This window comes from Sphaeramia orbicularis, chromosome 18 (assembly GCF_902148855.1).
Source record: "Sphaeramia orbicularis chromosome 18, fSphaOr1.1, whole genome shotgun sequence".
In the NCBI taxonomy this organism is placed as follows: Eukaryota; Metazoa; Chordata; class Actinopteri; order Kurtiformes; family Apogonidae; genus Sphaeramia; species Sphaeramia orbicularis.
In genome coordinates, this window is record NC_043974.1 from 40,034,763 (window position 1) to 40,046,966 (window position 12,204).

The following is a 12,204-nucleotide window of genomic DNA, read 5'->3' on the forward strand; positions in this document are numbered from 1 at the left end:
TGTAAGAAGTCACTGCCAGTCATCAACATTAGCATAAAGTGCAAATAAATTAAATTTGTTGTGACTTCCAGAGCTGTACATGCAGGGCAAGCATGGGGGAAATCTATATCGTTTATATCGTTGCTTTTTCGACATTAATATCTTGAATGTTCATATCTCGATATCGATACAATAACGATATATCTTTCAGCCCTAGTAGACCGATATATTGGGCCGATATATAGATTTCTTTTTTTCAGTATCAGCTTTCGGCCTTTTTTTTTTTTTTTAAAGCCGATATTTGATCAGTTGTAAAAATGTTATAAGATATTTGATCAGGCACCTGTGTGGGCAGCACTTGAAGTTCAATAAATATTAATACTATATGTGTATGTGTATTAATAATTTAATTTATATTACTGCATAAAAATCTTAATTATCTGAGTGTTTCAATTGTATTTTATGGTCAATGTGCTTTATTTAAAAAAAAAAAAAAAATTCAAACCTTAAATATTGGCCTCAAAAATCAGCTGGAGATATCAGCCATCAGCTGACCAAATTTAAAAAAAAATCAGCTTCAGCCTTAGAAAAAAGCATATCGGTCGACCTGTACTAAAATGGTGGAAGTGCTTATATCAGAGCCAAACAATAAGGTTTTCCATCTTTTCTATTTTTGAATTTAATTTTTCCTTTTTTGGGTGCCTGAGCTTTGGCAGTATTTATTCTTAAAATTAAACCATGTCACTGTGATTGAATGCCAGTTTGTTTTTCCATCAATTAGGAAACCAAAACAGGGACAATCCATGTGTTAAAAGGTGAAATACTAATAATGCTGGTAAGATAATATCCAGTGCCTTGTAGAATATCCAGGGTTCATCCAAGGAGCATATTCTGTATATTTCCATATTTAAATGAAGCCCCTCCTGCAGATGCGACTGTTCTCCATCTGTCTGAAACCACAAACAGCAGCCTGGGCCCTGCTAATCCTCTTAGACTGTTGTGTTGTTTTCCTTTAATTGAACTCTTTGTCAGGAGTCTCTACTACTCGTGGCTTCACTGCTGTAGCCCAGCTGTGTTCTGTGCTGAAACACAAGATAACCTGGGGTCATAGATTTAAATAAAAAAAACACACCCAAGAAGCGCACAGAACCGTTACATCCTGCTTCATTATCTCATGTACAACCTTTACCTTCGTATTTATCTCCCTGTGCTCTTCTGCTGATCTAATCACTGCCTATCTATCACCTGTTTTTTCCTTTGTCTCAGTGTAAACTCTAGTGCCACATGCTCTTCTCATTGTTTCCTGTCTTGCTAACTTGTTTTCCAGGGTTGTTCTGAGACCAGGCTGCTGAGATGACAAGGCAGTGACAGAGTGTGTCCAAGTGTGTCTGTACTGGACCAGTTCCTGTGACATGGCTGCCGCGAAGAAGAGTGAGTACTATCGTTTATTTATTCATTAAAAATTAGTTCATTTAGCATTGAGATACAGCTCAGCATTGTGTTACATGTGATGTTAAAGTCCATCAAAATTGATCAAGTCTGTGAGGACAGGCTGCAAAACAGTGGTGTTTTTAGGTTTAAACTCAGACGCACTTTGACTTTGGCATGTTTAGTGTCTGCCATCATCATCATGTTCTGTCATGCTCACATGTCTTAGTAAATGTTTTGGTAATATGTAACAAAAGGTAAGGTAGTGCTGGGTCTTGAGTCCAGTTGCAGGATTCATGAAACTTTGGTGCCCTTAATTGAAGCCCACTTTTCCACCAGATTTGACTGGAACCATAGTTATTTAAGATGTGTCATCAATAGATGGTTGCATAATGGACACTGGATTTGAAAAACATCAGAATCAGAATACTTTATTAATCCCAGGGTGAAATTATTATGTACATTTGTTTCATTCAAGTATAATAAAAAATAGCAGGAAAGAAATTATTAATACAACTAAAAAGAAAAAAAATACACATGTATATAAAGCTTTAAATATATAAACATATATATATATATATATATATATATATATATATATTTTTTTTTTTTTTTTTTTTTTAAATTCTGCATATAAATATATATATATTAGATATGCATATTAAAGTACTCTATTAAGACAGAACTAGAACAGCAATTTGTACAATATGTACTAGACATTATATTATCAATATGACAGTTAAAGAAATGTACATAAAGTGTGCAAAAATATTGATATTAAAAATTATGTGGTCATAATGAGGAATTAAACAGTGAAATCCAGTCATATTACCCCATCCAGCTCCATTTTTAACTATCGTGTAATTTTTTTTAATTTTTTTAGTTTCATTCCTTGTTGAAATTTTGCTTGGAGAAATTCTTCAACTACTCTGATATAGGGCTTACTGTTTCTTATGCCACATTATAGTTTGATGCAAGTGCATATTGGTTTTGTGCCAGTTTTTAAAGATCTCCGTTGTTGTTTTCGTCATGTAAATCTCTTTCCACCCTGACATTCCCACAGTGGTTCACATTTCAGCCCAAGGAAAAATCTACTGATGCTATTTACCTTCAACACATTGTTTTATGACTCAAATAACTAAGATAGTGCTTCGGAGGCGTTGTTGACATCTTTTGTGGTTGTCATGCAGTTGAGAAACTGTCAGCTGTTACTCTGGTAATTCAGTGAAGGTTTTCTGGTTTAACAAGGTTTAACATGCCCATGAGGTATGATCCTGATTCATCTTGCAGTTTTTTGAGAAAACCTGGCAGTACATAGTTGAGGTTTTGCCCAAATCCTCTAACACCACCCAACTAAACTCCTTCTATGAAGATGATTGAAATGCTTTCAAAAGCTTAGTCTTTACCTGGTGCCATTTTCTCACACATTTGCAGTGATATTGCAAATGTACTCTTAAAGGAGTGATATTTTGCTTTTTTAAATGGAATTATTCATTTTAAAACATTTCCCTGTGGTCTGCATAAACTGTAAATGCTATTCTTGGGCCTGAATTCTTCATTAATTCAACTCCACAGGTCCAACTTCAACCCTATTTCTGAGTAATGACAGGAGAAAGGTCATTTTGAGCACTGGCCCTTTAAATGCAAATGAGCCACTTCATGCCCCTCCCCCTCCAGGTTGTTGACTGTGATGCTCAGTCTCGTTCAGCCACTTGTGTTCATTAATACAACCAACAACTGAACATTTTAGGTAATCGGCTCAACGTTTGGACATATTTTCAGTATGGACTACAACCGCTGCTGCTGACAAACAATTACTGTCGTACTCCAGGGCTCAAAATTAACTTTTTGACCTAGGAGCACTGTGCTCCTAACCCTAAAAAGTTAGGAGCACAGGCTAAAATCTAGGCGCACCACTATTATATAAAAAATTTGGAGAACAAGCAAAACTCTTGGCCATACCAAGTAATATTCCTATATGTATTTAAGCAATGTTAACAACCTAGAATAAAGTATTTGAATAGAGTATGAAAGAAAAAGCTTACATTGACACAGGTGCAAAACAATTGTCAATGTGTGGTATATACTTTAGTTGGTTCTTGGAGAAGAAAGACGAATCACACCATTATTTGCAACAACCAACTTTTTTATTTCATGGCCTAAAGGCCCTTAGGGGCCGTTTACACGGCGTCGGCTTCAGTCGACTCCGGGAAGATTTCATCGCGGATTAGCCTTCTGTTAACATGGAAACGGTGCCTAGAGTGCCTGAATCCGGAAACTTTTGATACCAGGGTCCAGGGTGGAACGTTATCGATACGCTCCGCATTCCAGCTCCGTGTTCACGCGAGTCGGAGCGTTCCGGGGTAAAATATGACGTCACCGCATGCGCGCGCAGCCAAGAACCGCCAGTTAACCCACTCCGGGCCAGTTGGTGGCGGTAATGCGCCTCCAAGCTGGTTTGCCAGCCTCTATGACACAATAAAGCTGCAGAAAAAGAAGGAACAACCACAACAACAATGGCCGGTTTCAGAACAACATACGTGCTGCTAACTGTGCTCAGCTCGTCTGTCCAGACAAAGAAGTCCTGCGTCTTTGTACGACCACTCGCCATTGTTGTTTGTAAATAGTGTCCTCCTCCTCCTCCTCCTCCTCCTCCTCCTCATTTAAAGGCTGTCTAAACCGGAAATTGTTTGTGCGCAGGCGCCTGTTTTACCACCACTGTTTCACTACAGCTCTACATCGCCAGCTACTGGTCTGGCATGGCCACTACAGTGTATTCAGCCGTCCTCGCGGACTCATGTTAACGCAGATCGTTATCATAGCGGCGGCGTCTTAACGCGGAATGATTTTATAACGCAAAGGAGAAATCTTTGCGGAGTGTTGCCGTGTAAACGTACCCTAGTCACTGTGGTCTACACCACGCCTGAAGTCAAGTCTCCTTGACCTGGTGCCCCTTAGTCACTGTGGTCTACACCACGCCTGAAGTCAGGAGATTGTTTCAAACGTCGGTGGAGTTATTTGATCCCTTTGTTTATGCCGCCTGCGCACGCGAGGGGGCGGGGACTAGATTTTCCGCTTCAGTCAGCGGGGCGTGGAGCTTGTTTATTTTCAGCTGACGAGTTACTTCTGCAGACATTATTCTAGGCGCACGTATTAATTTTCGCTCATTTTTTTTATTGGCGCACCGTGCGATCGTAATCTCAAAAACAGTCGCACTACCGAAATTCTCAGGCGCATGCGACCGTAATTCAGTCGCAGTCACGAGCCCTGTACTCGGAGAAATGTTCATCAGAAGTCTGGGCCTTATATGTGCAAATGTCGTGACGTAACTAGTTATAAAATGTAACAAATTAAGAAAGATCAAAGACTAATAAAAGTGGGTTTAGCAAAATATGACCCCTTTAAGAATGATAAAGCTCACTCATTAGTGACTGCCAAAATCAATTTTTTTAACCACTTTCCAAATGTAAGAGACTTCCTCGATTAATATGTCTGATGTGGCATTTTACAAAACACAATAGATTATTTAAGAAAAACAACCAAGAAATGGAGCCCTAAATAACTGGGTTATGGATTTTATACTATTTGGACAATCAGATGCAGCCTCAGCTTGTAGTCAGCTATCCTCAGATCAATTGGTGTGAATTTGGTTGTAACTGCGAGGTTAAGCACAATGGCTGAGGAAGGAGAGAAGAGTGAGGAAAGTGTGGTCTTAAAACAGAACAACTGTATGTATGTGTGGACCACGGTGGAGACTGTAACATGACTGGAATACAAGAAACAAATACAAATTCCAAACAATGTCAGATGGAAACGGCACCAAATCACTACCAGATGTTCAGAGTTGGACAAGAGCTACATGTGTCAGATGTCTACTGTGACTTCAGAAAGAAAAGCTAAAGACAGCTGTTGTTTAAAGTAAATGTATGAATTAGTAGGTCTAACACCTCTGTATACATCCATCATAATTATGTATGTGAAGTTAAAACCATTGTATTTGATCATAGGAGGCATTAGCATGGTCATGATATTGAAAGTTGAAAGCGATTGGATTTCATTATTTTCTTATTTCTTGTTGCATATTGGTTTATGTCTTGTGTTACTGGTTGCTGACTATGCTGCTGCAGTAATGCAAAACAATTTCCTTAACCACATCTGTAAAGTATATCTATCTACAATGGATGTAAATACATTGACTTTGGTCAGTTTTGTGAAAGTTCTGTTAAAATGGGATATGCATTTGGATGAAACCTGAGGAGTGTATCACCCATTGCATGTTCTTCATGATGGGTAGACCTAACAGTGATTTACCGGCATATATGCTTTTTTTAACCCACCAAGTAAGAGGTCATGAGGTTTATCTTGTCTGGAGGTGAATCAAAGTTAGTTAATCTTTGACCTGTCTTCACAGATTGTGACGGATGACTTATTTCAGTTAAAGTGCAACCGTAGAATAGATCACTCAGTATTACTGCGGTCAAGAAATCCAAACTGACCTTTTTCATTGATTAGCCATCAAGGAGGCAGTCCCGGACGGCTAATCAATGCACTTTAAAAACACAAGGGGTTTTTCTTTTTGTTGGCTTTGGTGCATTGTGAAAGGAGTCTGTTGGTGACTCACTGTCCGCAACTGCTTATCAGAGATTTTGCCAGTGTAAGCAAATTTATTTCCCCTTAAACCAGAATGTTAAAAACAAGAAGATGTAATAGACAGTCATGAAAGATTCATTATGAACTGATGAATTTGCCTTATCTTCTTACAGTGGACTATGGGTACTTGTCTTTAAGGACCCGTCTGTCCTCTTTCCTAAGGTCACTGAATGAAAATCAGTGCATTGAGACCTTTATTGACTTCCTGTTGATGACATTTGGCAATGTGTTCAGTATCTTTCATCAGTCTTCACAAGTTGGTGTGGTTCCGTTTTCATATGACCTATGCACAGATTCTGCAGCCCATGTACAGTATTACATTAGGGAGGGTGGTAGACAACCATGAATGAATGGTTTAATTCACAATGTTTCCAAACTAGGGATGCATCAACCCTGAAATTCTGGGATGATGCCAGTACCAATAGTTTCTTTTTTTTTTCTTTTTTTTTTTTTTGTTACATACTTTATTTTCATGTTAATCACTAGCACCCTAATTTCTGGCAGACTAAATCCACATTTTATATGATTTTATTTATTTACTTATTTATTTTGAACGTGCAAAGAAATAAAATAAACAAAACAAAGCAAAATAAGCCAAAAACAAAATAACATTTAAATGAACAGAATCTATCTTCAAGTACTTGCAAGTCTGAATTTTGCATGGTCAAAAAGGAGTAGGAACAAGTATAAACTTATGTAATCCTACCCCTCAAGTGCTTTCACACCTTTATCACTAACTTAATACAAGAATCAAACGATACATTTTTCTTAATTTTAGCATTCAACCACAACTAATACATAATGCAGTAATTGAATTATACACAACAATATGATCGTGGTCATGGAACTTGACTTTTTACTTTTAACCTCAGCCACCAAACTTACTTATCGTCTCACAAAGTCCCATACATACTTTGGACAACTGGACATTCAGGAAAGACACTTTCATAAGCACTTGGTACCTTGTTGGACTGGATTTGTGCTGAGGCTGAACTGTCATCAGACAACAACAGATAAGCATCAGACACTGCTATCATACAATATCATCAAAAAGGTGAATATTACCGGATCCAGACAATTATTACATTGGTGTTGATGGATGATTTCATTGGCCATTGCCAGTGTCTAATAGTGATTCTATCCTCACACCCCTAGGCAGAAAAAGTCACATTTTCAGTCTGTGCGCACACACACAAGTAAACAGCAATTTGTGTAAGGCATAACTCCAATCTGCCTATGACATTTTCTCTATTTATTTATTATCTCCTCTATGTGAGTTGCAGTTTCACTTCAAAGACCCATTTCAGTGAATTACCAAGACAAAGATAAACATTTTGTTCTGGTCCTACTGTTGGTCTACCACAGACTGTACATTAGACTGCAGATCTCCCTCTCTTTTTTTCTTTCTCTTTGTCTCTCTCTGTCCCTCATGTGTTAATGGTGTGGAGTTAACATTACATTCCAGATTAGTTTCAGTTGGTATCACTCTTTTTGCCAGTAGCCTCATATAAAATGAGAGTAACACAGTCTTTGTGTTGGTGTAGGCTACATCACTAGACTGAGTTGGTTCAACTTTAAATCTGTGGTAAGTTTATGAAGACAGAACCAACTTAAAAATGTTCTCCAACATTTTTCTGAGATTTCTTGCTTGGCTCAGTATTTTATGTTGTGACGGGACGATATACATATGTACTGATGCAGTGATGACTCTGGATTCACAGAACCACATTTAGTATGGCTTCGGCCCTCTGGCAACCTCAGTAAATATTTCGACTAGAAATGGTATCTATAGTATCCTGCAGTCTCTGCTCTCGTGCAGTTAAAATGCTAATAAAGGTGAAGTGAGTCGAGCTGACACTGGCAGTGGAAGGAAGCATGTTACCTCACCCCCACAATGTCAGTATCATCTCATGCCAGTTTGGAAGACATTGTGAAAACCTGCCTTATTATCAGACAGCCCTTTCCAGCAGGAACTGAAGACTTGAAATTTACCACCAGAGTTTCTCATCTATCACTTGGCTTTGTGAGTTGGTGATAATATGTGATTTGTGAAGATGAAAAAAAAAAAACCCAGTTTGTCCAAATAAATAATTTCAGTTTCCCATTACCAATTGCAATTAGTGTATTTGCACGCTAGCAGTATTAGCACATTTGTATTATTCAATTATCTGGTTGGAATTGTAACACCTAATAACCCAATCACAACCATATCACGGCACATAAGACTTGGATCAACTTCTGTTTTTTCTGGTCAATCTGGTGTTGATTTACGCTCAACCATCATCGGTCATATGATAGGGTGTGTCAAATTAAAAAGTGTCTACATCAACAACCTGTGCTAACAGCATCAGCGTTAATAATAAGTGATAACGCAATGAGATGAAGGTAATTTTATGTTGGATGTAAACAGAGTAAGAGACGGAAGTGTTTGGTTAGCCATGAGTTTAACTGCTGAGCCAAGGCGAACAATGTGAAGATCACATTTCAGTCGAGTGAGGGGGAAAAATATATGCTGCGTATGTTTTGTTTGTTTAGTGGAAAGTCCATGTGGTTTCTGGGGTGACAACAAGAGGAGATTGAAACTGCACCAGTCAATGTGTCATATTTGATGCTGATGAGAGAAGTGTACATGAGGCATCATGTCAAACAGCAAATCTGATTATACACTGGAAAAAATCAAAATCTTACCAAGTGTATTTTTCTAATTTCTAGTCGAAATATCTCATCACACTTAAATAAGACATAATCACCTAAAGAGTAACTTTTCAGTGAGATATAAGAACTTATTTTTAGACAATAGATCTTGAAAATGTTATTTCAAGAAATCTTACCAAGATAATTTTCACCTGTTCCATCGGCAGATATTTCTGCTTGAATTAAGCAAGAAAATCTTGAATTAATCCTCACTTGGGCCCCCTTTGACCTTAGTGAGGATAAAGCAGGTAATGAATGAATGATAAATATTTCTGTGAATATATCCATGACACCAACCCAGACAATATCACTGTGTCCTCTGCTATTTATGTTGGGCTGAGTGCAGACTGGACAGTAACTCACTAATCAATCTAGAGTTCCAAAGTTATATAACAAAACAGGTTGGGGGATAACATGTTAATATTGAATGTTAAAAGTAGACATTGTACAGATTCTACCTTTAATTTCCATGTTAATATATCTGACTGTGTACTTTTGACTATACAACAGCAGTAAACAATCATGAGGCAGTATTGTCAAGGAGGAGAGGAGCAAATTAGAAAGACAGATGAGAGTAATCTAACAGTTAGCAGTGCCATAAAACTAAATAGAATTGAGGTTATACTTAGACTGTTGTTGCACTGTGTTCAAAACCATGCTCCAGGTGGGACTGTTTATTGGTATCAAACCAAAACTAAAGGGAAGTCTAGAAATGACTCAGGTAATAGTTGTAGGAAAAAGGGAAACCAGTAATAAAGCACAGATAATTGCACACTGTTATGTAATATGGACACAGCAGAGAGCTGTACAGCCAGGTAGATAGGGATGGAAATAGAGAACCAGTTCTTTTTGAGAACCGGTTCCCAGTAGCTCAACTCCTTGGAATCATTTGCATTGTTTTGGTTTAGAATGAAGCCAACATGGTGACGAGGCAGAAACGCTCCAAAGTATGACTATGTTTCATGTGAAAAGATGACACCAGGGCCACTTGTAACACTTGAAAAGCTTCCATTTCTTTAAAGGGGGGAAATCCCTCCAATATGCTCAAACATTTGTCCACAGCATGTGATTCATTTGCAGGAATGTCTCATGTTTGATACGGTACTTAGTGATGCTTGTGAATCTAGTGGCAGAGCAAACACCAGGGCGTCATCTGGGCCTGGTTCTGGGGGGGGACAACAAACCTCCTACCCCCTCAAATAAAAGTTTCACAAAGTGAAAAAGGAAAATGAGGTGCACAACACAGGAGACATAGAGGAATTAGCAAAGCATCTTAAGTTTCACTTTCACTTTGTACAGTCGTAATGTGTGAACCCGGTGTCATCTGTTATTATTTGTGCATACTGTATATGTTGTATTTTCTGTTCAGAGATGGAAATATAAAAGACAGTTAATGTAAACAAACCTGTTTGTACTCTTTTATTCCCTCACCCAATGAGAATCAATAAGAGAATCGATAAGGAATCGGTTCGATAAGCAAAACTGATAATCGAATCAGAATCATTAAATTCTTATCAGTTCCCCTCCCTGCAGGTAGATGTGTTTTTTTATTTGGATAGCAGGATAACAAAAAGAAAATCAGAGAGACAAGGCTGACAGGTTGGCCAAATAGTGTAATATTCTGCAGCACAGAGGCAGATATAGTGACAGATTAGTGGACGGAGTTAAGTAGATGGAGATTAATCTGAAGTAAGACAGTTCAGTAGGACGCGTGTGCACATGCTCATGTTAATTGTGCGGTTGTGGGTCTGTTGAGGGTTTGCGTCCTGCTCTCACTGTGTCTCGGATTATCCGATCCATCTAAAAGGCCACAGATCTCAGTGATAATGAGCCAGACTCAGTGGCATGGCCCAAAGCTTTGCCGCTGCTTGTCATCAAAGCAGTTGTTTTTAACCCAGTACGACCTCAGGCATCCTGTATAACAAGTCTAAAACCTAAGCGTTGTGTGTGTCCTGAAACATGAGGATTTTATGAAAAACTAAACACAGTTTTAATGGGAATGTTCACCAAAACATTTATGTACAGTCGTAGACAAAAACAATGTTCCACCGTCTCTTAAAGGTAAAACCACAAAAAAAAAATGTCATCCAGTGTGTTAAAGTTTAAAACATGCATGTGTTGCATCAGAACTTTAACTGAATTTCAGAAACATTACATTTCACATACATCCTGTTTTCCTTATTGCACAAAAGCTTCCAAAGGGAAAGTCAACATAAAATAAAAAATGACCTTGTTATACCTAAAATTATAAAGTTTTCTTAAGTTATATTCATGGGTTGGATCAAGTCATAATTTTGATTTAAAGTTAATCAAAGTATTTATTTAACCCGATGGAATAATTTACGTTCAAACACACTAAAAAGATGATTTACTATAAAGGCCAGAGAAGGTTTCTTACTTTGAGCCTAATTTTTTATTTATTTATTTTTTTAACTTTGAATAAACACATATTTTTCATTATCTTCAGGTTAAGATTTCACCAAAATATCCATCCACCATCCACCACAATATCTACCCCAATAGTCTCTCGATTGAAACCAAGCACATCAAATGTCATAAAACAGTTAAACAGAAGTATCTTTATTTCTCTGGTGGATTCAAATGGAACCTCTCTGCCTCCAAAGCTCTTTTCCATTCTAAGTCTCATTAGTATATCCTTTTAACTGTAACTTCTTATAGGCTTCTTTACAGTATGAAAGCACACCATTATGAAGCTCAATGTGCACGAAATGAATGTATTTGCAGTCACAGAGCTTTATTGTATGAGGTTCTCTGCTTCATTCAAAAGCCTCTTGCAGCAGGAGTGGTGACAATGGGAGTGGAGGCCATACTATAATCGTTTCATCTCGCAATATGGTAATGACTTTAATGCTTAGTCTTCAGTTTTAGGAGCAGAGTTGAGTCAAATGCTATATATCAGGGGTGTCAAACTCATTTTCCACCAGGGGCCACATTCAGCCCAATTTAATCTGAAGTGGGCCGGACCAGTAAAATAATAGCATTATAGCCAATAAATAGTGACAACTCCAAATTGTTTTAGTGCAAAAAATAACATTCAGTAATGCCAATATTTACATTTACAAACTAGAAGCACTCGGAGAGCGCAGACCTCCGCCAAGGCTGATCAGTGCCCCCCCCCCCCCCCCCCCGTGGGCCCCCCCATGCCAAGGACGTTATGTTTTTGCCAGGGTTTGTTTGTCTGTCTGTCTGTCCGTTAGTGTGCAACATAACTCAAAAAGTTATGGACAGATTTTGATGAAATTTTCTGGTCTGCGCCCCCCCGTGGCCCCCCCACCCCCGATCACCACCAAAATTTAATCATTTCTTCCTTATCCCATTTCCAACAAACCCTGAAAATTTCATCAAAATCTGTCCATAACTTTTTGAGTTATGTTGCACACTAACGGACAGACAAACAAACAAATAGACAGACAAACAAACAAACCCTGGCAA

General features: G+C 38.1%; 1 protein-coding gene across 1 annotated transcript in view; it reads left to right on the forward strand.

The window, feature by feature from the left end:
* The window catches only part of adisspb (adipose secreted signaling protein b), a 55,785-nt gene that overhangs the window by 8,562 nt on the left and 35,019 nt on the right, over positions 1-12,204 (forward strand). Inside the window, exon 2 of the mRNA XM_030162486.1 lies at positions 1,307-1,410. Coding sequence (XP_030018346.1) covers positions 1,392-1,410 — 19 coding nt within the window. The 5' untranslated portion in view covers positions 1,307-1,391. The remainder of the gene's footprint in view (positions 1-1,306; positions 1,411-12,204) is intronic.